The sequence below is a fragment of the Marmota monax genome, unplaced genomic scaffold (genome assembly GCF_021218885.2).
Source record: "Marmota monax isolate L192 unplaced genomic scaffold, Marmota_monax_Labrador192_F-V1.1 WCK01_AAM20220418_F8-fsc00001, whole genome shotgun sequence".
Taxonomy (NCBI): domain Eukaryota; kingdom Metazoa; phylum Chordata; class Mammalia; order Rodentia; family Sciuridae; genus Marmota; species Marmota monax.
The window spans coordinates 18,816,368-18,843,734 of NW_026693777.1; the positions used below are offsets into that span (position 1 = coordinate 18,816,368).

General features: G+C 39.6%; 1 protein-coding gene across 2 annotated transcripts in view; it reads right to left on the reverse strand.

The window, feature by feature from the left end:
* The window catches only part of Arg2 (arginase 2), a 43,993-nt gene that overhangs the window by 2,192 nt on the left and 14,434 nt on the right, over window positions 1-27,367 (reverse strand). For both annotated transcript variants that reach the window (XM_046461615.2, XM_058584546.1), the window contains exons 3-7: window positions 6,965-7,142; window positions 3,387-3,546; window positions 2,413-2,507; window positions 1,992-2,096; window positions 753-889 (exon numbers count right to left, since the gene is read on the reverse strand). In XM_046461615.2, the coding sequence (XP_046317571.1) occupies window positions 753-889; window positions 1,992-2,096; window positions 2,413-2,507; window positions 3,387-3,546; window positions 6,965-7,142 (675 nt within the window). The remainder of the gene's footprint in view (window positions 1-752; window positions 890-1,991; window positions 2,097-2,412; window positions 2,508-3,386; window positions 3,547-6,964; window positions 7,143-27,367) is intronic.

A 27,367-nucleotide genomic window follows, 5' to 3' on the forward strand; every position in this document is an offset into this window, starting at 1 on the left:
GACTTGTCCCAACTTACAATATCTTTAAGAGATCTGCTTTGACTTCAAATTCCTGACTCCCAGAGAACCAACCCTCTTTTTTTGTGGTACAGAGGGCGAAATCCTATACTTTTTAGGTACAGAAATTTAAGCAAGGGGGGAGGGAAACAGGAAATACTGGGGACTGAAATGGAGCAAATTATATTCTATGCATCTACAATTATGTCAAAATGAACCCCATTATTTTGTATAACTATAATATACAAATAAAACATTTTTTAGGGCAGGGCCTGGTGGCAAATGACTACTCCCAGCAACTCAGGAGGTTGAGGCAGGAGGATCACAAGTTCAAAGCCAGCCTTTGCAAATTAGCAAGACTCTAAGCAACTTAGCGAGATGCTATTTCAAAATACAAAATAAAAAGGGTTGTGGATGTGCTCAGTGGCTAAGTGCCCTGGGTTATATTCCCAGTACCCCAAAAAATTTCTTTTCAGCAGAACAGCCTGGTATGATAACACATACCTGTAATCCCAGTGACTTGGGAGGCTGAGGCAGAAGAATCACAAGTTCCAGGCCAGCCTCAGCAACTTAGCAAGAAGACCCAGTCTCAAACACTAAAAGGGGCTGGGATTGTAGTTCTGTGATAAGAGTGTCCCTGGGTTCAATCCCCAGTATCAAAAAAATAAAAAGTTTAAACAAAGATCCCCTTCAGGCAGGAGATGCCGCATATTTACATATATACTTAACAGGCTACTGACCTGGTGTCTACATACCTGTATTGTGTATTTCCTCAGTAATATACATGCCTTCTCTATAGGTCAATCCCCCCACAACAGGGGTTCCAGTGGCTGGAGCCAGTGTAGGGTCAAATGCATCAATATCAAAACTCAGATGGATTGGCCTTTGTCTCCTGGAAAGGAAGAGGACCAGAGAATACATATTTAGTTGTGCTTGTAGACTCATTCATTCTTCCTGTTATCGGAGCTCCTTGATTTTGTTGTTTTTTTTGGTCCTGGTACTTTGTTAAATACAGCAAATTTCCAGGTTTTTTTCTTCCTGAAAGTTACTAAAAGTGTATTAGATTCCTACATACTACTTCATGTTATTGGTGTTTGTTCTACATATTTCAGACTGATTAACTGCCGATTGTATTTCTGGTGTACCCTGGGCATTAGAGCCTCCTTCGTTACTGTCATTAGAGGGAATTCTTCACTTTCACATGACACTGGGCTCTGATATACTAATTTAAGTTAGCATGATCTGAGTTATATTTGCCTTTATTCTCTAACAGCAGCTGAACTTAATACTAATTTTATGTCTGCAAACTTAACATCTTCCAATTCCAACTTGAGTACATGTGTCCAACGGCTGAAACTAACATACAGCATCCTGAAGTAAAAACTCAGGATTGGGAAAATGCTCCTTTAAGCTAGCATATTATTATCATTCATCTGCCATCTTTCTATATTACCAAGATTTGCTTAATATTAGACTCAGATGAAGCAATAATAATGAGGCTGTGAAGAATGGGACTGTTGGAACAAGGAATGCCTCACATCTCAAAAGATAAGCATTAAATGGAGATAAAGCCGGGCACAATGGTGCCTGCCCTGTAATTCCAGCAGCTCAGGAGGCTGAGGCAGTATGATTGAGAGTTCAAAGCCAGCCTCAGCAATTTAGCAAGGTGCTAAGCAACTCGGTAAGACCCTGTTTTTAAATAAAATACAAAAATGGCTGGGGATGTGACTCAGTACTTAAGTGTCCCTGAGAAATTCACAAGAAACAGGAGATCTGGGCAATGACTTAAAGGAAATTCCCTCCCAACCCCAGAAAAAGAATATGACTAGATGTTTCATGTGATACCTTTCTGAAATTTCTATATGTACATAATTTGTTTTATTTTAAAAGTAAAGTTTCTATGCTAAAGAGACAGGCTAAGGTGTGACACCCATTGAGAGTTTGCTCTGTCCCTCTCTGGGATCTAGAAGTAGACATACACTGTAGTTACTTACTTGCCAATCAGCAGATCAAATGTCTGTTCCATGACCTTCTGAATACCAAGTCGATCAATATCTCTCATGGAAAAATACTGAATATCATAGTTCTTTAAAATAAAGCTGGTGAGAAAGAAAGAAAGGAATCCTTAGTTTAAAAGCTATTTTTAAGTGACTCAGGAGGCCTCAGCAATTTAGCAAGACCTTGTCTCAAAAAATAAAAAGGGTTGGGTATGTAGCTCAGTGACAAACCACCCCTGGGTTCAATCCCCAGTACCACACACACACACACACAAAAAAAAAAAAAAAAAAAAAATTCAAGTTTTTTAGCATGTATATTAGGGGGTTTTCCCTTGTATTGACCTACAACAGATTACATCAAGCATCAACCTTTAAGAGGAACATAAATAGCCAGCACAGGCCCAAAGCTTAAACTTACTGTTCAGGAGGGTCCACATCTCTTAGGCCAATATACACAATACTTGGGGAAGAGATACAAGGTTTGATCCAGGAAAATCCTGGGAGTTGTGGTACCTATGAAAAGAGGAATAAACAAGATTATAGGATTAATTAAGAATTCTTGGTCTCACCAAGATAATCACCATGTGTTTCCAAAAGTGTGTAATCATTTTTTCCTCCTGTCCACAGGATATGTTTAAAACAACACAAGACACACTTGATCTAGGAAATAAACTTCACAAGAATGGAAATGTTTCAGAAGGGGAACAGAAAAACAATACAGCTTTCTCAAGGAGAATGAAAAAAAAATTTCTCAAAATGGTCTTGGTTTACCAATAACTAGTCTAAACAGTAGGACTACACTGATTTGCCCTTTTGGTTCCTTTGCACATTGCTAAACTGTTTACAGATTGGTTCTTAAAGTATAACTCAATTGCCACCTCAAGTTGCCAACAACCAAACAAATTGTGTCTAATGAATAATCTTTGTACTATTCTGGTTTAACCTGGTTTCTCGCTAAGGGGGAGGGATATACAGATACTAGTTTATGCCTGTCTTGGCATTAACATGCCTCCCATAATATTTTCCTAAGCCTCTTCTCTATAGCTTAGGAAAATATTACCCAGAGGTAAGCATAGCGTCGCTTATCTGAGGGTGTGGCCTGGGAGCCTCTAACCAAGGAGTCCTCAGGCTATGAGACTGTCCATCACTAGTTACTACCACCTTACTTTCTTAGAGAATTATAAGCACCCTTGAGAGCAGGGACCATGTCCTAGTCATCTCTAAATCCTAGCATCTAGCAGACTGTCTGGCACATAGTAGTATTTAGTGAACAAATGAAAGGTTGGTGAGCCTCATGGAACCCATCCTTCACTCTAGTCTTATTGAACAAAACCTCCAAAGCCCCAGGAATAACCCTGTAAGCCATTTACCTTCTCATTCTGTCCCACTAACCTTGTCCTGTAGTTCTCTGAGAAGAAATGCAACTGGCTGTCCATGGAGGTTTCCTGATGAAGTGGTGAGGGGTGTATTGATGTCAGCATGGGCATCAACCCAGATGACACAAAGGTCTGGGCGGTGCCGGGTGTGACCACTAATGGTACCAATTGCCAGGCTGCAAAGAACAAATATAATCTTCAAGGCCCTCTGCTTTGCTATCATCATCAATAAAAAATATTCTGAGCCAACACAGCTTACACTCTGTCCTCAGGGCAAAGTCAGGGCCTGGACTGGGTTAAGGTAAAACAAGTTCCCTGGGTTGTTGTTCCCAAAGATTAACCTTGAGTGGATTAGATATGAGAAATATAAAACTCTTGAGGACTGGCAGCATGATAAATGTATTTCCTGTCCCCAAAATTCATGTCATTTGATCCATTAACCCTGGCCCAGAATAGGACCTCAAATGTTTGTTCAGTGAGTGAAATCTAGTTAAATGAATTGATCTATGTGTAACAAATCAAAAATGTTGCTTACTACTTCTTAAGGTCTCCACCTGGGAGATCTAATTTTAACTTACAAAGAATCAGTTATGTTAACTTTTTTTTTTTTTTTTTTTTTTTGGCCGGGGGGTGGGGGAGGGTCCCAGGGGCACTTACCACTGAGCCACATCCCCAGCCTGTTTTTATTTTCTATTTTGAGACAGGGTCTCACCGAATTGCTTAGGGCCTCACTAAATTGCTGAAGCTGGCTTTGAACTTCCAATCCTCCTGCCTCAGTTTCCAAAGTTGCTGGGTTAGAGGTGTGCACCATTGTATCTGGCCTACATTAACTTTTTATGGATTAAAAACTATAAATCAGGGCGGGGGGAGTAGCTGGTACAGTGCACTTGTCTAACTCTGGGTTTGATTCCCCATCAGCACACATACACACACACAATGGAGTATTACTCAGCCATAAAGAGGAGAAACTATGACATTTGCCAGTAAATGGATGGATCTGGAGATTATCATGCTAAGTGAAATAAGCCAGTCCCCAAAGGTTGAATGTTTTCTCTGATATGTGGAAGCTAACCCACAAAAAAGGGGTGGGGAAGAAAAGAAGTTCAGTAGATTAGACAATGGGGAATGGAGGGAAGGTAGAAAAAGGAAAGACAGTGGAATGAATCTGACATAGTTTTCCTATGTACATATAGGGAAACCACAGTGAATCCTACCATGTGTACATCAAGAATGGAGTCCTAATAAGATTTATTCCATGCTTGTATGATTATATCCAAATGGATTCTACTGTCATGTATAACTAAAAGAACCAATTTTAAGAAGAAAGCACTATAGCTATTTTTGCTTATATGTGCCTGAAACCTGAAAAGTCAAAAAGTTGTTAAAGTCATTAAAGTAATAAGCCAATCCAATTCAAGACTTCATGTCCACCACTGCATAAGACAAGTTATTTGCATGTTATCTGTGTTAGCATGGCATTCAAATAACTTTCAATGATTTGTTTTTGCCTTTCTTTGTCCTTGGGCTCTGCTTACATCAGCTACCTGTTCTGTCTCAACTGCAGGAATATGGCTGATGAGATTGTGGCTGGGAAGCTGCCCAGAAACAAAGTTGAGTTTGGCATAGACAAGAAATGCAGCTTAAGCATTCTATAGCCATCCTTGATCAATAAAGCACAAGACAGATTTTCAGGCTCCCCTTGAATGACAATATGGTCTAGTGCTAAAGGCAGTGAATTAAGATAGATTACTGGAGTTTTTGTCCAGGAAGAACTGTGAGATTGAAGACAAATTATCAAACTTCTCCAGACTTCCACTTCCCTTTCTGTAAGATAGGAATAAGAGTACTTGGCCTGTTTTAAGTCAGGACTGGTTTTGGTTGGGGGGCGGGGGTGGTACTGGGGATTGAAACCAGGGGCACCACTGAGCAACATCCCTAGTCCTTTTTATTATTTAGAGACAGGGTCTCAGTAAATTGCATAGGGCCTTGCTAAGTTGCTGAGCCTAGCTTTGAACTCGATCCTCCTGCCTCAGCTTCCCAAGCTGCTGGGATTACAGGTGTGCCCTACCATACCTGGCAGAACTGGTTTGATAAGTAAGGTGATGGTGCATATATAAAAGGAGTGATCAAAACATGCCTCTTCCTTTAAAATGGTCAATAGCCATTCAAATTATACACTTGTCCCTTCCTTCATAGACTATTCCAGATTGCCTAGGTTTTAGCATTGAATAGGAAGGAAGGAAGTAATAACATAGGCTGCAGTATAGATAGCTACAGGTAAAAAAGAAAAAACAAGGACCATGGTAATCACATTGAGGAGGTCCCCAAAGAGTGAGATCTGACTACAGGAAAGACTAAATAAATAATCTTAGAGAGAGAGCACAGAACTCTAAAGTTGATTTAACTGAATGCCCCAGTCATCATACTAGTGAATCTAGGACTCTTATTATCCTTCCTGAATTTTTATTCTAATAAGGATTCTACCTGCTTCTCCGGCTGAACAAAAGTTGAACTTCTGATAGTGATCTGAAAAGCTCTCAAAGTACCTCAGAGAAAGTTATTCTATTAGATCTGAAAAGAAAAATTAATTGCAATGGGGGCCACAATGGATTTGAATCCTATCTCTGCTATTTCTTGGCTGTAGGCCTTGGATAAGTTATCTAACATCTGGCTTTCGGTGCTTCCAGTAATAAATAAAACCTTAAAATACATTGAAGTGCTTCTGGTGCTTCATTGCCTCTACCAATAAACGTCATTACTTAGCTAAAATAACAGTCCCCTGTGAAATCTGACTATTCAAGCACAGACCAACTTCTTTCTTCTCTGAAAGTCTGTAGAATTCAATATTTTAAAAAAATTTGTTCCACATGTTTTAATTTCATCTAACTGGAATAAATCGCAAAGTTTCCTACAAATCTTTAGACTACTGAGAAAACATCAGCTCAGTGAAGTATATACTGACCTACTAAGAGACAAAGGCTCCAGTGACCAAATACATTAGTCACCTAGGGTATTGTGGACTGGAAAGTATATTCACATTCTAAGGGATGATCTCTAACAAATCTATTAGAAATGTTAATAAAAATGCCTAAATTTGGGTTGGGGTTGTGCTCAGTGGTAGAGCGCTCACCTAGCATGTGTGAGGCCCTGGGTTTGATCCTCAGCACCACATAAAAATAAATAAAATAAAGGTTTTGTGTCCAAATATAACTAAAAAACCAAATAAATATTTTTGAAAAATGCCTAAATTTAGTCTTGATGTATTCTTCCAGTTCTCCAAAATGAAAGTCATGTTTTCTAGAAAACTTAAGAAGATAAGCATGAAACATGGTGACTAAAAACCTTGCTTAACCTACCTTTGTACTTGCTGTGTCAAATAACACAAATCCTCTTACTATACAATGTGTTACACAAAGCAAAATACACAGTTCCTGCAAAAGTTCGTGATCTTAGACATTAAAATGATGTTATAACACCACACCCTAAAATTACTGTGGATATTTTTCTTGGGATGAGGAAACTAAGATAGCAGCTAAGTAATGAGCCCAAAGCAACATGTTATCCAGCCCCTCACCACACCTGGCTCCAGCTTACCTGTGGTCGCCTCCCACTGTGACACAGCTGTAGCCACCTGATACTGCTCTGCTGACCACCTCTGCCAGTTCCTGGTTGGCAAGGCCCACAGAGCGTGGGTTCACTATCAGGTTGTTATAGAGATCATCTTTGGGCACTGGAGTAAAACTCAAGTCTCCAAAGTCTTTTAAGCGGCAACCTGGAAACAAGGGGTGATAAGAAGAACTGTATGTACTTTTCCAATTCTTACTGGTCTGGGATACTCATGGCAAAGTATACATCTTACTTATTTTGTCACAGTAAAAATTAAAATGTCACATAACTGGCAGAATTGCTCAATCCAGTAATCCTGGGAAGTAAACCCTCAATATTTTTAAGATGTAGATGGACACAAAACCTTTATTTATTTAATATTTTTTGGTAGTGAGGATTGAACCCAGGGGTGCCTAACACTGAGCCACATCTCCAGCCCTTTTTTTTTCTAAATATATTTTTTATATAAGAGACAAGGTCTCACTGAGTTTGCTTAGGGCCTTGCTGAATTGTATAGGCTGGCTTTGAACTTGCAATCTTCCTGCCTCAGCCTCCCGAGTTGCTGGGATTACAGGTGTGTGCCACCATACCCAGTGATTATTTTATTTATTTTTATGTGGTGCTGAGAATCAAACACCGTGCCTCACACGTTAGGCAAGCACTCTACCACTGAGCTATAACCCTAGCCCAAGTAAACCCTCTTAAAAGAACACCATTTTGCAGAAGAAACTGAGCTTTACAAACTAAAACCAAGAGGTATTATTAACTTAACCTAAATCACAAAATTGGTAGCACATGTCCCAGACTTATAAAGGGGAAGTAAAATACCAAGAGTAACCAACAGATTTAAAGAAAATAAGTACTATTAATTAGGACCAAAATACACATATAGAAATTCTCAGACTTTTTAAAAATATTTTTTAGTTGTAGTTGGACACAGTATCTTTTTCTGTTTATTTTTATGTGGTGCTAGGTATTGAACCCAGTGCCTCACACATGCCAGGCTGGTAGAGCACTTGCATGGCACGTGTGAGGCACTGGGTTCAATACCTAGTACCACATAAAAATAAAATAAAGCTATTGTGTCAATCTACAACTAAATTTAAAAAAATCAGAGGACCTAAAGCATACTAAAATATCTGCCAGGCATGGTGGCACATGGCTTTAATCCTAGCAACTGAGGAGGCTGAGGCAGAAGAATTCCAAGTTCTAGACCAGCCTCAGCAATTTAGCAAGGCCCTGAACAGCCTAGTGTGATCTGTCACAAAAAATAAGGGTTTGTGGGGCTGGGCTTGTGGCTTAATGGTAGAGTGCTCACCTAGCATGTGTGAGGCACTGGATTCAATCTTCATCACCACATAAAAATAAAATAAAGGTACTGTGTCCACCTACAACTAAATATAAAAAATAATAATAAATAAGGGCTGGGGATGTGGCTTAGTGGTAAAGTGCCCCGAGTTCAATCCCCAGTTCAAAAAAAAGAAAGAAATATATAACATTTGTTATTACAAATTACTGGCAACTGTTACGCTTTTTTTTTTTTTTTCAGTGCTGAGGATTGAACCCAGGGGTACTTTACCACTGACTTACATCCCCAACTCTTTTCACTTTTTATTTTTGAGATAGGGTCTTGTTAAATTGCCCAGACTGGGCTCAAACTTTTGATTGACCTGTTTTGGCTTCCTGAGTCATTGGGATTATAGATATATGCCACCAAGCCTGGCTGGTTTAACATAAATTCTTATTTAGGATTCACAACAGTTCTATGAAGCAACTAAAATAATGCCTTTTCCATACAGTATGAGGACACTCAAGCAAAGAAAAGTAACTTACCTAAGGTCACATAGCTGCCAAATGCCAGAATCAAGATCTAGCAGGGCACAGTTGCACATGCCTGTAACCCCAATTACTCAGGAGGCTGAGACAGGAGGATTGTAAGTTCATGGCCAGCCTGTGCAACTTAGCAAGACCCTGTCTCAAAAAAATTTTTTCAAAGAAAGGGTTGGGAGGGTAGCTCTGTGATAGAATGCTTGTCTAGCTTTTGCTAAGTCTGGGGTTTAATCCCTAGTCCAAGTCATCTGGCTCTAATATTTGTATTCCTTACTGTACAGTTTGCCTCCCAAATAATTCTTCCTGCTTCCAGTACTTTAAGAACTCAATAGCCAGGCATGGTGACGCATGTCGTTTGGGAAGCTGAGACAGGAAGATCAAGAGTTCAAAGCCAGCCTCATCAACAGCGAGGCGCTAAGAAACTCAGAGAGACTCTGTCTCTAAATAAAATACAAAATAGGGGTGGGGATGTCGCTCAGTGGTTGAGTGTCCCTGAGTTCAATCCCCTGTACCCCCCCCCAAAAAAAAATATATATATATATACACACGCACACATACACATACACATTCTGACAACTTTGAATACTTTCTACCTATATTGTAGGTGAAAACTAAACAATCCAATTCTATCCAAAAGGGACATGAGGGCTATGGTTGTGGCTCAGTGGTAGAGCGCTTGCTAGCATGTGTGAGGCACTGGGTTCAATCCTCAGTACCACATAAAAGTCAATAAATAGAGGTATTGTGTTCATCTACAACTAAAAAAATTAGAAAAGGGACATGAACTATGAGAGAACAGAATGTTACAGATTGTATGCTTAGGGCCCTGCTTCTCAAACTGGTGTCTAGTTATTGGGGTTCTGGGGGACTGTAACATCTCAATGTCTGCATGGATTTGTTAAAGATTTGGATTAAGACCAGCATGAAACCGGGCGTGATGGTACACACCTGTAAAGCCAGCAGCTCAGGAGTCTGAGGTAGGAGGATCTCAAGTTTGAGACCAGCCTATGGAATTTAGCAAGGTCCTGTCTCATAACAATAAAGGGCTGGGGATGTAATTCAGTGGTAAAATTTCCATGTTCAATCCCCAGTATAGCTAAAAGAAGGGGGGGTGGAGAAAGGAAGAAAGAATGAGTGAGCATAAAAGACCCCACATGAGAGAATATCCAGACAAGTAAGAGGAAAGGAAGGAGGGAAAATGCAGATAGGAGAAGAATGACAAAAACAAAAACAAAAACAATGGGAACCAAGAGAAAATGACCATATAAAATCTTTGTTTTGTTTTGGGGCTGTTGGGGATCAAATCAAGGGCCTCATGCAGGCTAGGCAAGCTCTCTATCAGAGAGCTACACCCCAGTCTACAAAAATCTTTTTTTAAAAGAGCTCAGTGGGACACTCAGGAGGCTAAGTCAGGAGGATCACAAGTTTGAGACTAACCTCAGCAACTTGCTGAGTCCCTGACTCAAAATTTTAAAAAATAAATGACTGAGATTGTAGCTCATTGGTAAAATAGAAAATGAAAATCTTTTAAAAAGAAAGTCAAGAACTGGGGATGTAGCTCAGTGGTGTAGCACTTGCCTAGCATGTACAAGATCCTGAGTTTGACTCACACACACCACAAAAAAAAAAAAAAAAAAAAAAAAAAAAAAGCCACAAGTAAAATCTTTATTGACTTCACCAAATTTCAAAATGTGGGGAGTAGACTTAAGAGAAATGAAGCTCTAACTTTGAAGTCAATATCAGGTGTGGTCAGATCTTGAATGTTAGTGCCTATTCTAGGGTGTTTTTATTTGTATTTTTAATCTCAACTACCCCTTCAAGCATATTATGCATTAGGTTCTTACTGGATTAAAACCCTAGAGCATGTCTGGTGTTTTGTAATTAGGTGCATAATTATAAAAGCCTTATAATCAAAATAATAATAATGTTAATATTAACTAACTTTAGAGACCTCTCAGTGAGCTACACCCCAATCTATAAAAATCTTTTGCCAGGCACTTTAACTCATATTAATCCTCACATGCAAAAAATATACTGAGGAATTAAAATTTTCATGGGTAATTGACAGAACTTGGGGAACTCTCAAGACCAATCATGGAAATCAGGCTGTAGACTCAAGTAAGTGCAACAGGAAACTGCGCTCTACTCATTTGTATTTTCTTACTAGGGGGAAAACAAATTTAAAAAAAAAAAAAACTGAACAAGGCCTGAAAATAATTTTGGTAGTCTTAGAATAATACTGTCCAAGGAAGAGAGATTGAATTTTGTAAAAAGATTTTGATCATTAAATGTGTAACTGTGCTTTGGATTGGGTTAACAGAGTAATTCACAGCATAAGGACTGGAAGTTAGCTCAGTGTTAGAGCACTTTGCCTAGCATGCTCAAAGCCTTGGGTTCAATCCCCAACCCTGTGGGGGCAAAACCAAAGATTAATTCAGAGCCCAGATGGTGGATTCTCCTAAATTACCCATCTCTATTTACTCTATTTCTTTCTCACCAAGCCACCTTATGGTTACTCACTTGGTTTCCCAGATGCCTTCACTTACTCACAAGGGCTTCCAGACAGTGCGTGCTGGGAGGTCTCTTGCTCAACATAATTACACAGAGGCATTTTGTTTTATCCAGCATGGTTAGTGTGAGTCTGGGTATTAGAGCCTGAGAATCTCTACACACAGCAAGCTTTGTGTTTCTGGATCCACAAAGCTCTGAGCCTGACCAGGAAAAAATTAATATCTTGAGAGGCCCTGCCTGAGCGGCCTGCCCTCTAGACTCCTAACTCAGCTCTTTAATTTTCACAGTAAGTACCAGGTAAGAACTAGGAATAGCAAGTATTAAAGGATCAGAGGAAGTCTGCTGAAGATTGAGGCAGTCAAAGAAGGACCCCTCCAACTTAAACTTGTATCAGCACTGTTTTGTTTTATTTTCTACCTTACTTGGATAGAAATTATTTATAAAAATGAATGAGGAGGTATCTAATGGTAGAGGGTCCCACCCTAGTCCCCAGGCCAAACTACTATATCCTTGCAAGCCTTTATACCTAATATTTTCTTAAATAAGACTATTAGGTAGAGTAGGCTACACTGCTGTAGCAAAGCCCCCAAAATAATGGCTCAAAGATATTGTTTCTTTTTCATCTAACATCTAGAGTGGGTATCTCAGTCAGCAGGAGGCTTTCCTCCATGTTGGGATTCACACATCTGGCTTGTAACTGTCATAACTAGGGCTTTGCCACTGATGGGGCTAAGGCTAGGTCTCTCCAGGTTCAAAGCAGCAGGAGGGAGAAATATATTGATAAGGCATAGATCCTCTTTACAGGCCCCGGCTGAGAAATGGCACATCACTCCTGCTCACATAGCACTGGCCAGCAAAGTCTAGCTTATGTCCAGAAGAAAAAAAAGTAGAATTGTGGGAAACAGTTAACAATCTCAGCCACAATGAGTTTTGTTTTGTTCTTATTCTATGCCATAAATTTTAAGCTGTTAAAAATCAAAATACTGCCAGACATAGTAGTGTACACCTGTAATCCCAGTGACTTGGGAAGCTGAGGCAGGAGGCCAGACTCAGCAACTTAGCAAGACCCTGTCTAAAAAAAAGAAGCTGGAGACATAGCTCAGTGATAAATGCCCCTGCGTTCAATCCAGCATAATAAAGAAATAAATAAATTACCACTTTTGTTACCATAGATTTATCAATCTATAGTATTTTAACTATTAATTATAGAGCTAAATCATCAAAATTATTATGCCATCCTGAGCTGGCCTCCTAAGAGCTCTCTCCTCTAATGCCCACTGTATCAAGAGCACTGAGGCACCCAAAGAACTTATAGTAGAATCCAAGGTTGGTTTCTAAAGAGTAAACAAAGGCTCCAAAGAAGAAATATACATGCCATGTTTGATAACAGGTGACCAACTTAACAAGAATGACACGTCTGAAAATTGGAGCATTGTGATATGAGGTACTGGAGAACATGATTGCAACCCACAGGCTACATTTCTTGAGAGAAGCAGGAGATTGATTGATAGGGGGTTCATTTTTTAAGAACCAGATGAACTGAGTACTAGTAAAGGTACTATTTTGTCAGAATGCTATGACAGATTCTCAGTTCAAAGAGCAGAAGGAAATGGTCTCATTAATTTTAAATATTAGAGTAGCATTGTAAAGAGCAAACATCATAACATGGAAGGAGTATCTGCCTGCTGTGCTTCAGGTCAACTTATCTGCCAAGTGTAGGTCAGATGAGACCTACAAGGTTTTTTGAGTTTTTTTCCCTTGGTACTGGGAATTGAACCCAGGCTCTTGCACATGCTGGGCAAGCACTCTACCACTGAGCTATATCCCAGGCCCTGAGATCCAGTGTTTCAATGCTATCCTTTACTTTTATATTTTATTTTTTGTGGTGTTGGGCCCAGGATCTCATGCATGTTAGGCAAGCACTCTGCCACTTTTTATTTTATTTTGAAATATGGTCTCATTAATTGCCCAGGCTGGCCTCAAGCACTTGCAATCCTCCTGCCTCAGCCTACTAAGTAGCTGAGATTTTGGCTATTCTGCACCACTAGGTCCAGAATATCAAATTATTATATTATATATGTATATATTTTTTGCAATACTAGGGATTAAATCCAGGGCACTCTACCACCGAGTTACATCCCCAGCCTTTTTTGGTTTTCTATTTTAAGTCAGGGTCTTGCTAAATTCTTGAAGCTAGTCTCAAATTTATAATCCTGTCTCAGCATCCTGAGTTGCTGGCATTATAGGTGTACACCACTGTACCTGTTAAAATTTCATCCTTTCCCAGGTAGTTAGATGGTAAATGTATGAAGCCTAGAACCAGGCGGTGGCAGGCAAGATTTGTAGGAATGACCCCAAGATTCCACACCCTAATCCCTGCAATGTACAAATGTGATGGGACATGGCTGAGTTCAACCATGGGCTCTGTTTCATGGCAAGTTGATTTATCCAATGAACGTATTCCAGTCACATAAGCTATTAAAAGTCTCTCCTGTTGGTGACAAAAGAGCAAAGGAGACAAAAGAGAGAAAATATGACAGAAAGGGAAATCAGAGTTTGAAAGCACAAGAAAGATTTGACGGGCCATTGTTGTCTTAGAAACAAAAGGGCCATGTAAAACTGTTCTAAGGAAATGAATGCTGCCAACAACCTCAGAGCTTCGAAAGGAAGCCAAGCTCCTGGACATAACTGCAACTTCTGCCCAAATTTTGACCTTGTGAGGCTCTAGAGAACCCAGCTGAGCCACACTGCCCAGATTTCTGAACGGCAGGAAGTGTGAGATAATTAATGGACCTTGTTTTTAGCCAAGATGTCCATGGTTGTTACACAGCAACAGAAAATGAATACCCTAGTTTTCTGGTTCTATCACTATTTTCACCACACCCCTTTAAATTTAAACAGTGTTAACAGAAATAGACAGCAGTAAACTGAAAAGGCACATCGCTTAACTTCTAGCTTTGCTAGTCCAATGCCAATTAGAATTTTAGCTTTCTTATATTGATTTATTTAGGCCTTATCTGTATTCTTTAGTTCTGAGTCTGAAGGCTTGAACTCGTTTTTCAAAAAGCCAAAGCTCTCATTTCCTCATGTTGATTGCTTATTTAACAACATTTCAGGAAAATTAAAATATAATAATTTGAGAAAAAATTATGAGATTAATTCTGCTCTAATAGTTTACGAACTTTATTAAGCCCCTTTTTTTTGACAATATCATGTAGTTTATTTGAGCAAACTAGTGAAGTGTTCCTGTTTTACCTGTTCATTCTACCTCCTTCTGTAAACTGCACCCCTTTTCTTTTAAGAATGTGGTTCCCCCAGGCAATTGATATTTTCCAATCTGACATAACTTGCCTATGTACATATATTAATATACAACAGTGAATCTCACTATCATGTACATCCACAAGAAATCAACAAAAAAAAAAAAAAAAAAAATTTCATCCTTTCTTCCTTTTTTTTTTTTGGCAGTGCCAGAGATCAAACCCAGGGCCTGATGATGCTCAGTAACCATTCTTCCTCTAAGCCCGGCCCTCAGATTCCTTATTAAAAGTAAGAACTGGTTGCAATGGTATGAACCTATAATCCCAGCAATTTGGGATTACAAAGCTAGCCTCAGCAACTTAGTGATACCCTAAGTAATTTAGTAAGACCCTGTCCCAAAATAAAAAGGGCTAAGGATGTGGTAAAGTGCCCCTGGATTCAATCCCTGGTAACAATAAATAAATAAACAAATAAATAAAATGTTTAAAAAAGGGCTGGGGATGTGGCTCAGTGGTAGAGTGCTAGCATACCATCCAAGAGACTCTGATTTCAATCCCCGGTTCTGCAAAAAAATAAATAAATAAAAATAAAAGCTGGGCACAGTGGCACACACCTCTAATCCTAATGACCCAAGAGTCTGAGGCAGGAGAATTGCAAGTTTGAAGATAGCCTTGGCAACTTAAGTAGACCATGTCTCAAAAAATAAAAAGGAGGTTGGAGCTGCAACTCGGTGGCAGAGCGCTTGCCTAGCATGTGTGAGGCACTGGGTTCGATCTTCAGCACCACATAAAAATAAAGGCATTCTGTCCATTGACAACTACAAAAAAATTTTAAATAAATAAAAAGGGCTGGAGGTGCAGCTCTGTGGTAGAGCAGTCCCTGGGTTCAGTCCCCAGCACCAAAAGAGAAAGAGGAGGAAGAGAAGAAGATAGTAGCATTTTATGACAAGATGAGTCTGAAACTTAAAGAAACTCTCAAGTCAAACAAATTTGGAAGCAAACTGAAAGGGCCCTCATTTTCCCCTTGCTCTTATATGCTGGCACAGCCTCATACTGAGAACTTGTCTCCAGAGCGAAGGTAATAAAATACACTGAATACTACTATGATCTTTCAGGCTCAGATATTACCTTTGGCCTTGATAAAGCCCTCTAGGCTCCAACGAAGTGGAAAAAGAACACAAATGCATCAACAAGATGATGCAACTGGCGGTGAGAAAGAAATCAAACAGCCCGGTGTGACCTTCACAATAGCTACAACAAGCACTTCTATTTTAGGGCTAGTGAGTAAATCCTAGAGGGAAGCCAGTGACAGGAAAGAAGGAAATAGGATATAATTATCTGCCTCCATACATCACAGTGTGCTAGGCACCTTACTGAGAACTGAGCAAGACTGGATAGCTCTGTCCACTGAGGCAAGCCTCAGTCACCCTTTGGTTAGAGATTCACATCAGGCAATGTCATGAATGAGCAGGTATTTTTTGGACAGCACAAAAGCATTCCATTCTTCCTCTTACATGGGGCACCAAGTGTTATCAAGACTCCCAGCAAATCAATAGATGGGTTTCAAACTAGGGATAACAGGAACTTACCTCAACATTATAAAAGCTATCTATGCTAAGCCTCAGGCTAGCATCATTCTGAATGGAGAAAAATTGAAGGCATTCCCTCTAAAATCTGGAACAAGACAGGGATGCCCTCTCTCACCACTTCTATTCAATATAGTTCTTGAAACACTGGCCAGAGCAATTAGACGAAAGAAATTAAAGGCATAAAAATAGGAAAAGAAGAACTTAAATTATCACTATTTGCGGAGGACATGATTCTATACCTAGAAGACCCAAAAGGGTCTACAAAAAAACTATTAGAACTAATAAATGAATTCAGCAAAGTGGCAGGATATAAAATCAACACGCATAAATCAAAGGCATTTCTGTATATCAGCGACAAAACTTCTGAAACGGAAATGAGGAAAAACACTCCATTCACAATATCCTCAAAAAAAAAAAACTTGGGAATCAACCTAACAAAAGACGTGAAAGATTTATACAATGAAAACTACAGAACCCTAAAGAGAGAAGTAGAAGAAGATCTTAGAAGATGGAAAAATATACCCTGTTCATGGATAGGCAGAACTAACATCATCAAAATGGCGATATTACCAAAAGTTCTCTATAGGTTTAACGCAATGCCAATCAAAATCCCAATGGCATTTCTTGTAGAAATAGATAAAGCAATCATGAAATTCATATGGAAAAATAAAAGACCCAGAATAGCAAAAGCAATTCTAAGCAGGAAGTGTGAATCAGGCGGTATAGCGATACTAGATTTCAAACTATATTACAGAGCAATAGTAACAAAAACAGCATGGTACTGGTACCAAAACAGGCGGGTGGACCAGTGGTACAGAATAGAGGACACAGAGACCAATCCACAAAGTTACAACTATCTTATATTTGATAAAGGGGCTAAAAGCATGCAATGGAGAAAGGATAGCAACTTCAACAAATGGTGCTAGGAAAACTGGAAATCCATATGCAACAAAATGAAACTGAACCCCCTCCTCTCGCCATGCACAAAAGTTAACTCAAAATGGATCAAGGAGCTTGATATAAAATCAGAGACTCTGCGTCTGATAGAAGAAAAAGTTGGCTCCGATCTACATATTGTGGGGTCAGGCACCAAATTCCTTAATAGGACACCCATAGCACAAGAGTTAATAACAAGAATCAACAAATGGGACTTACTTAAACTAAAAAGTTTTTTCTCAGCAAGAGAAACAATAAGAGAGGTAAATAGGGAGCCTACATCCTGGGAACAAATTTTTACTCCTCACACTTCAGATAGAGCCCTAATATCCAGAGTATACAAAGAACTCAAAAAATTAGACAATAAGATAACAAATAACCCAATCAACAAATGGGCCAAGGACCTGAACAGACACTTCTCAGAGGAGGACATACAATCAATCATCAAGTACATGAAAAAATGCTCACCATCTCTAGCAGTCAGAGAAATGCAAATCAAAAACACCCTAAGATACCATCTCACTCCAGTAAGATTGGCAGCCATTATGAAGTCAAACAACAACAAGTGCTGGCGAGGATGTGGGGAAAAGGGTACTCTTATACATTGCTGGTGGGACTGCAAACTGGTGCGGCCAATTTGGAAAGCAGTATGGAGATTCCTGGGAAAGCTGGGAATGGAACCACTATTTGACCCAGCTATTGCCCTTCTCGGACTATTCCCTGAAGACCTTAAAAAAGCGTACTACAGGGATACTGCCACATCAATGTTCATAGCAGCACAATTCACAATAGCTAGACTGTGGAACCAACCCAGATGCCCTTCAATAGATGAATGGATAAAAAAAAAAGTGGCAATTATACACCATGGAGTATTACGCAGCACTAAAAAATGACAAAATCATGGAATTTGCAGGGAAATGGATGGCACTAGAGCAGATTATGCTTAGTGAAGCTAGCCAATCCCTAAAAAACAAATACCAAATGTCTTCTTTGATATAATGAGAGCAACTAAGAACAGAGCAGGGAGGAAGAGCAGGAAGAAAAGATTAACATTAAACAGAGACATGAGGTGGGAGGGAAAGGGAGAGAAAAGGGAAATTGCATGGAAATGGAGGGAGACCCTCATTGCTATACAAAATTACATATAAGAGGTTGTGAGGGGAATGGGAAAATAAACAAGGAGAGAAATGAATTACAGTAGATGGGGTAGAGAGAGAAGATGGGAGGGGCGGGGAGGGGGATAGAGGATAGGAAAGGTAGCAGAATACAACAGTTACTAATAGGGCATTATGTAAAATTGTGGATGTGTAACCGATGTGATTCTGCAATCTGTATTTGGGGTACAAATGGGAGTTCATAACCCACTTGAATCTAATGTATGAAATATGATATGTCAAGAGCTTCGTAATGTTTTGAACAACCATTAAAAAAAATAAAATAAAATTGTTTTAAAAAAAAAGAGAGAGATGGGTTTCAAGGTGGAGTGACACAGAGAGTCTCTCAAGCCCCAGGTAACCCACTGGCAGGGTAACAGAAATGGAAAAAAGCTGGGGACCTCTGAGTATGCAATTTTTTTCAAACTGCTCCTAAACAGACTTTGCAATTGCATTTAGTGCTGATAAGTACTAATGGCTTTTTTGGGTGGGGGGGAGTACTGGGGATTGAACCAAGAGGCACTTTACCACTGAGCCACATCTCCAGCCCTTTTTAAAAATTTTTATCTTGAGACATATCTCACTAAGTTGCTAAGGCTGGTCTTGAACTTGAAATCCCATGTCTCTAATGGCTTTTGAAGTTATACATTCAAATGTTGTATATGGGAAATATAATCTGACCCCAAACCAAGGGAATTCCTAGTATTTTAAAGGAATATACTTGCTATTTTTAGAATTTCACCTGTACTTGGAATACTAGCTTTGTTTTGTTTGTTTGGGTTTTTTTGTTTGTTTGTTTGTTTTGTTTTGGTACTGGGGATTGAACCCACAGTGACTTTATCCCCATCCCTTAAAAAAAATTGAGACAGGGTCACACTCAGTTGCTAAGGGTCTCACTAAATTGCTAAGGCTGGCCTCAAATTTGTGATCCTCTGGCCTCAGCCTCCAGAGTCACTGGGATTATAGGCATGAACTACATGCCTGGCTTGGAATACCAGCCTTTGTTTACTTATTCAGTAAACAAAGCTGAAATGTTACTAGAGATTTAAACTAGGGGGAAAAAAATGCCAGGGTTAATTCAGACCATTTAGAATAAGAGAATCTCATCCCTAAAATGTGACTTGGGTAATAACCTTCAAAAGATTATTATTTAAGTAAACTAATTTGGTTGCCACCAATAAAATACAGAAATCTAAATTGTATTTAGTGCATTTAACTCTCCCAGAGGTTATGCAACCTCAAAAACCAAAAATGTTTTGAGCTATCTAAAATCAGCTCTTGCTTATTTACATCCAATCTCCAAATAAGTTTGATACATTGAGGAAAGAGTATAAAACCCAAGTAGACATATTCTGGTTTACTTCAGAGTCCCAGAGAAGACTCTACCAACCAGCCCTCTCTGTCTCCTTCCTCCTCATCTGCTTTACTCTCTTGTTGCCTCTATACCAGGACGGTGTTTGCTGAGACAGTGAAGACTGTGACTGAAGAAAACAGGAGCAAGGACAGTAGTATTGGGGGCTCAAGGATGGAAGGTGACCTTGGAGATGTAGGCCTGTCACTTCAGACATATCTGTCTACCACACACCAGAGTTAGCCTCAAGATCAAATGATACAAACATGGTGTTAACAGATACTTTTGTATGAATATTATGATTGAGTTAAAAAAAAACACTTGAAAATTTAGCTCAACATTTGTCTAGCAAGTCTGAGACCCTGGGTTCAATCCCCAGCATCAAGAAAAAAAAAATTAGTTCAAGATAGTAACTGAGATGACTCGAAACACCAGATATATGTTTCCACTAATTTGGTTCTCCAGTTACATCTGTCCTTGTCTAAGGAGAACAGATGGTATCAATTCTTTGGATGGGCTTAGTAACATGCCCCTCTGCACCAACTCAAGTCAACCCACTAAGCACCTCTGGGTCCAAGAGAGCCAACTTAGGCTTTTCCAGGCTGACTCGGTTGATGGCACCCTAACAGCCTGGTTCCAGCACAGGCACAGATGGAATTAAGAGTTCCTCTGGCTCCATAAATCACATAATCACTTTACCTCATTCAGAAGAAGACTGCTGACCTTCTCTGAAAACAAAAGATCTGCTACATTAACATGTGGACAACATTTTAACCTTTCCAATATCAAACCCCAGGAAGAGACAGAAAAAATCCTTGGGGATAAAAAACTACTCTTTATGCTGGACACAGTGGCACATGCCTCTAATCCCAGCAGTTTGGGAGGCTGAGGCAGGAGGATCGCAAATTCAAAGCCAGCCTCAGCAACTTTGTGAGCCCCTAAGCATGTTAGTGAGACCCTTTCTCAAAATAGAATATAAAAACAGGCTAGGGATATTGGCTCAGCAATTAAGCACCCCTGGGTTCAATCCTGGTACGAAAAGGAAAAAAAGAAAGAACTACCCTTTATAGCATGTAATTCTTAAAAAGTTTTATATTCTACCTTGTTCCAGAAAGGGTTTAAAGGGAGACACAACATGTTGGTGACTATAGCTTTTCCAGTTACCAGTCAGCCTTGATGTGTCTCTTCCCCAGACCCTATGGCATCCTGGTGAGTCTGCCCAGAAATCTCAAAAATCTCTCCTACATTCCACACTGCTCTGGGCTGAAAGGAGAGTACACACTGAATGGCCTCCATTAGCCAAGTGCTACATTGCATGCAATGGAAAGAATCCCTGCCCTCTGCTCCCTGACTTCCTGAAAGAGATTTCTAACCAACAAGATGTAGAGAGATGTGGTTCAGTGTCTGAACCTGTTGCCACATTCTAGGGATTACGGATTACAACTGAATGAGGCCATCTTTGTGGTTTTTCTTCCCCACAGTTCCCTTTCTCTTCCTTGAAACTGATGTAAGCTAAGATTTCCCAGAACTTGTTTGTAATACGTCTTTTTTTTTTTTTTTTTTTTTTTTTTTTGGTATCAGGGTTTGAACCCAGGGGCACTTAACCACTAAGCCACATCCCCAGTCCCTTTTTCTTTTTTAGTATATATTAAATATTTTATATATATAATATTGTATCCACCTATAACTAAAAAATAAAAATGTAATTTTTATAAATGCATAAAGTATTATAAATATGTATAATATATATTTTCTATTTTTTAGTTATAGATGGGCACAATATCTTTGTTTTTTTATTTTTATTTGGTTCTGAGGATTGAACCCAGTGCCTCACATGAGTGAGGCAAGTGCTCTGCTATTGAGCCACAACTCCCACCCCCAAGTCCCTTTTTATATTTTATTTAGTGATAGAGTCTCACTAAATTGCCTAGGATCTCATTAGAGTTGCTGAGGCTGGCTTAGAATTTGCAATCCTCCTGCCTCAGCCTCCCAAGTCTCTGGTATTACAGGCAGGCACCACCACACTGAGCTTACTATATCATTTTGATAAAAACAGATTTTTGGTGAGAAGGAGCAAGCACAGGCCCACTGATTTCTCATTGAAATGGCTCCTTAAAAAGTCCATCTTAAAGGGTGTGGTGGCGCATGCCTGTAATCCCAGTCACTTGGTGCCAAAATTTAAAAAAAATCCACCTTGAATTTTCTTTTTCTTTATGTAAATTTTTTATTTTTATATGATAGCAGAATGCATTAAAATTCTTATTACACATATAGAGTACAATTTTTCATGTCTCTGGTTGTATACATAGTATATTCACACCAATTTGTGTCTTTATACCTGTACTTTGGATAGTAATGATCATCACATTCCACCATCATTAATTACCCCATGCCCCCTCCCTTCCCCTCCCACCCCTCTGCCCTAATTAGAGTTCATCTATTCCTCCCATGCTCCTGCTCCCTATCCCACTGTGAATCAGCCTCCTTATATCAGAGAAAACATTCGGCATTTGGTTTTTTGGGATTGGCTAACTTCACTTAGCATTATCTTCTCTAACTCCATCTATTTACCTGCAAATGCCATGATTTTTTTTTTTAAAGAGAGAGAGAGAATTTTTTAATATTTATTTTTTAGTTTTCGACAGACACAACATCTTTTGTTTGTATGTGGTGCTGAGGATCGAACCCGGGCTGCACGCATGCCAGGCGAGCGCGCTACCGCTTGAGCCACATCCCCAGCCCCAAAATCCCATGATTTTATTCTCTTTTATTGCTGAATAATATTCCATTGTGTATATATGCCACATTTTCTTTATACATTCATCTACTGAAGGACATCTAGGTTGGTTCCACAGTTTAGCTATTGTGAATTGTGCTGCTATAAACATTGACGTGGCTGCGTCCCTGTAGTATGCTTTTTCCACATTGAATTTTCTACATTCCCTATGAAAGATTATAAAGTCAAGGACATTAACTCTTGGAACACCAATCCTCTGAAAGCCCTAAACACAATGCCACGCACACCCTGCTCTGCTTTGTGACTCTTGGTTCACAAAGGCAGAAGTTTCCTATTTCTGTTACTTCTATTCATGAGTCCTCTTGCATTGGGGAGGAAGCCAGGAAGACACCATCTTCTTCTTTTTTTTTTTTTTTTAATATATTGGGGATTGAATCCAGGGACACTGTGCCACTGAGCTACATCCCCAGCCCCCCTATTTTTTTTTCTGAGACAGGGTCTCCTTAAGTTGCTAAGGGAGACCACATTAAAATGTTGTCAACATGTCACAAGTTCCCTGAGTCCTTGGTGCAACAGGAGGGATGTGGAGAGATGTGGCAAGAGGAAGAGACAAGGCCTTACTAAATTGCTGAGGCTGGCCTCAAACTTGTAATCTTCCTGCCTCAGCCTCCCAAGCCACTAGGATTACAGACCCCATTTTCTCTTTCAATCTGAGCACCACCACAACTATTTTATACTTCCTTAATACCAGAAGAGTTCAGTCATTAAATAAAGAAAATTTATTCAAAGATTAAATAATTTAAATCAACCACTGTAATCCCTTAGGTGCTGCCTTTGAATTGTGTTATCTGGATGCTAAAGGAATAATGAAGTACCTGTCTGAAATAACTAGAACATTCATTATTACCTATTTACTTTCTGGTTTAAGAACATGTTTCAAAAAGGGGGTAATAGGGCTGGAGGTATAGTTCAGTTCTAGAACACTTGCCACTCACCTGGTTTTGATCCCCAACATCACACAAAAAAGGGGGGTGCTGGGTGTGGTGGCATATGCCTGTAATCCCAGTGACTCAGGAGGCAGAGACAGGAGGATCCCAAGTTGCAAGCCAGGCTCAGCAATTTAGCAAGGCCCTAGGCAACTTAGACACTGTCTCAAAATAAAAAATAAAAAGGATTAGGGATGTGGCTCGGTGGTAAAGCACCTTCAGGCTCATTCCCTGGTACCAAAAAAATCAAAACCAAACAAAAACCAAGAGGGGGCAATATAAACTAGCCATTATTACCTGCTAACATTTAGCTTGAATGAATCTCTTAATTTGTAGTCAATTAAGAGTTAACTCTTCCAAGAATTAAAGTTTGATATATGATGGTTATCCTTTGAGTCATGCATTCTTAAAAATCTGGGAAACCAGTGACTTCTGAGTAGCAAATCATTGAGAGAAAGGAAATAGTGATCTGGAAAAATCCCATGGGTCACAGTGTTACAGGTGACAGCTAGGTTGCTTTGCTCCTTTTCTTCCTTCAACCAAAGTTCACTATGTGCTTGCTCACTGTGTACCTGGAACTCTGTTAAGTCCTGGGGATACAGAGATGAGACATGGAGCTCAGAGCCTGGTGAGAAGACAGTTAGGGAAAGTGGCAGTCCAGTCCAGGTCTAACTGCTGTGACACATGTGTTCAGAGTGTGGAGGGAAGAAAGATGACAGAAGGGAAGAGCCAGGAGGAGTTCTCAGAAGAGGGAATTTGGGAGTCTTGACAGTACAGGCCAAGAATAAAAGAGGGGAGAAGTACTTTCTAGGAAAGGCACATAATAGGACTGTGGCTCAGTGATAGAGTGCTTGCCTAGCATGTGTGAGGCACTGGGTTTGATTCTCAGCACTGTATATAAATAAATGAAATTAAGGTCCATCAACAACTCAAGAAGAACCAAAAAACAATACTTTAAAAAAAAAAAAAAAAAGAAAAGGCACATAATAAGTCAGCCCTACAGAACAATTCGCAAGTTCCCTGAGCCATGGTGCACCAGGAGGGCTGTGGGAAGATGTGGTGGGAGGAGGGGGCAGAGCCCAGATCATAATGCAGTGGGGAGGTAAGATTTCAAGTCAGGAAGTAAAAAACAAATTTGCATTTTAGATCTAATGCTCAGATAAATAACAATGTGGAGAAAACAGATTCCAGCAGTAGTGAAGAGGCATGCAGGGCAGATAAAGGGTCTGCCTCCAGCTTTCTGGCTCTGTTACCTCCAGAGATGAAAGACATAGGGAGCCAGGCATGGTAATTTTTGACCTAGTTCCAGCTACTCGGGAGGCTCAGGCGGGAGGGCAGTTTGAGCTTAGGAGTTCCAGGCCAGGCTGGGCAACACAGTAAGACTCTGTCTCAAAAAACTAAAATAAATATAAAAGAGAAAGAGACTGGGGAAGGAAGTGAAGAAGATGACAGGGAAATTGTTTTGGATTTGTTGGCATTGAAGTGTTAGGGACCCTTCTGCTGAAAATATGTAGACATGGAAATGAGTCAATAGACCAATTCTAGGCAATACCCAATGGCTGATAATATCACGTCACCTGGGAGCCATCTTCTGGAAATATAAACACCTAGGGAGATAAATGCTACAACCTCCCAGTTCCTATGGGAGAGAATGAAACTACTTTCCCTAGGCACAGGTGGCAGGCATTTTGCTCCAGTTTGCAAAACTACCATCTCAATTAAGGTATGAGAAATGCATTTCCCTCCAGGTAAAGCTAATCAATTTTGGCTTTTAACACAGGTCATCAACTCCAATTTCTATGATTCAGTTAGCATGCACTTTGTATAAAAGAAATACTGTTGAGTCCTCTTTCTTGAAGCTTGGCTATTGTTTACCATGGAAACATTTTGTAATGGATTGTTCCTGCTTAACTAAATAAAAATATGAGCTTTCCATGGTCTGTGTAATCTCTTAGCAGATTGCCTGTGACTTACATCACATTCTGGTTTCATGCTTATTCAATAACAAAGTGTTTTCTTTCTCTACTACCTTTGTGGAGAGGTTTTCCAAATTGGGAGATTACCCAAAACTGTATATTTGAAATTAACTTATTTTAGGTGTAATAATTATATTTTTGTTAAGTTTTAAAGAATTTCAGTTTTAAAGATACAAAAATGAAACTTGCAAAGGAAATAATCCAGTGTCTGTACTTTGCTTCAACACGGTCTGGAGGTAGGTGGAAAACACCCATGTGACTGACAATAGCTGATGCTGGTTGAAGGCTATATAGAGCTGACTATGTCACTACCTACTGTCATTATGTTTGAATACTTCCATAATAAAAAATTAAAAAGAGGAGATACAGGGCTGGGATTGTGGCTCAGAGGAAGAGCACTCACCTAGCATGCCTGTGGCACTGGGTTCGATCCTCAGCACACACACAAATGAAATAAGGTATTGTGTGCACCTACAACTAAAAAAAAAAAAAAGCTTAAAAAAGAAAAAGAGAAAGTACATGGAAGACATCTTGTGTGCAGGTTTGGAGCTGGGAGGAGAAATGAGTGCTAGAGATAAAACTCTGAAGCACAGAGAGGACAGTAAAGCTATGGAAATGAACAGACCACCAACTAAGTATAAGCAAGAGGATCAAAGACAGATTCCTAAAAACGCAATGTGAAATGGGTAGGTAGAAAAAGAGGATCTACCTCTTTTTCTCTAAATGAACCTGAAGAGTTAAAACCAGAGAGTAGCATCCTTTTCGGTATGGAAGCAGTGTTCAATAATGTCAAATAAGGTGAATGTCACAGCACCCACTATCTTAGAAAGCAGGTAGTTGGGAATCTCAACATAACTAGTTTTATTCCAATGATGGCCCAGGAAGGTGGTTCTGAAGTAACAAAATAACTGGACAATAGCTAAAGGGCTACCTAAGGCCAAGGGAGGTGGCAGATGGGTAAATTTGTATTCTTAATTATTGAAGAAACAGGTTAGTAAAGCAAGTTGAGTTATAAGAAAGAAAAAGTGTAAATGCTAGAGCAAGAACTCTCACAAAGGCAAAAGAGGATGGAATCTAGAACACAGGGAGATGCAGTTGAGGGTTAGTTCTCTAATGTCTGTTCTTTCTGTCAACAGATTTTTAGCTGGGTGCATGACTTCTCTTTTTTGGGGGGTGGGGCATTGAACCCAGGGGCACTTTACCACTAAGCTACATCCCCAGCACTTTTTACTTTGAGACGAATCTCACTAGATTGCTGAATCTGGCCTCAACCTTCAATCCTCCTGCCTCAGTCTTTTAGGATTACAGGTGAGCACTACCACACCCAGCAAAAAACTCTTAATTGATCAGCTTCTTGAACTGGATGTGGCCATGTGACCAGTTCTGGCCAACAGGATAAGCAGAAGTGTCGTGCAGCCACTTCTTGGGAAGGAAAAGTTCTTGCTTTACCCTCTTTTTTCATTCTTCCATCTTGTGCCAGAAATGAGACTAAGTCATCTGGGACCATTACGTAGATATCTTGCCAATAGCACAAGTTAAGAATCTACGTCTGAAGGAACACAGCCACCAAACCAGTTCTGAATTACTTCTTTCCAGACTGACTTTAAAATGAACTAATTTTCTTAAGCCATTGATATTTTAGGTTCTTACCACATGTAATCTTATTTAATGCTGTGATTAAACTCATACTTTGAGGGAGATGAACAAAAAGGATCTCTGTCAATGCAAGTAATTTGGGAGATGAGAGGATGAAAGTCTGGAGAATTCATACTCAAGTCAGAAAAACAGGGGCTTGAGGATTATGGGTAATTTGCAAGAGCAAAAAAGGGAAACATGAGAGGAGGATACTAGGAATACACAAGATCTTCAAAGGAAGATGAAGACCATATATCTTATGATGGTGCTACTTTGCATTTCTTCAGCCTTAGTCAAAGCTGAGAAGGCAGCTGACTGAGCCAATAAGAAGTTCAGGATGTATATGGCAAGAAATGAGGTTCTCAACCAAACTGCTGACCTCATGGCCCTGGGAATGTTTCCTAGCCTCTTCAGACTATACTTCTT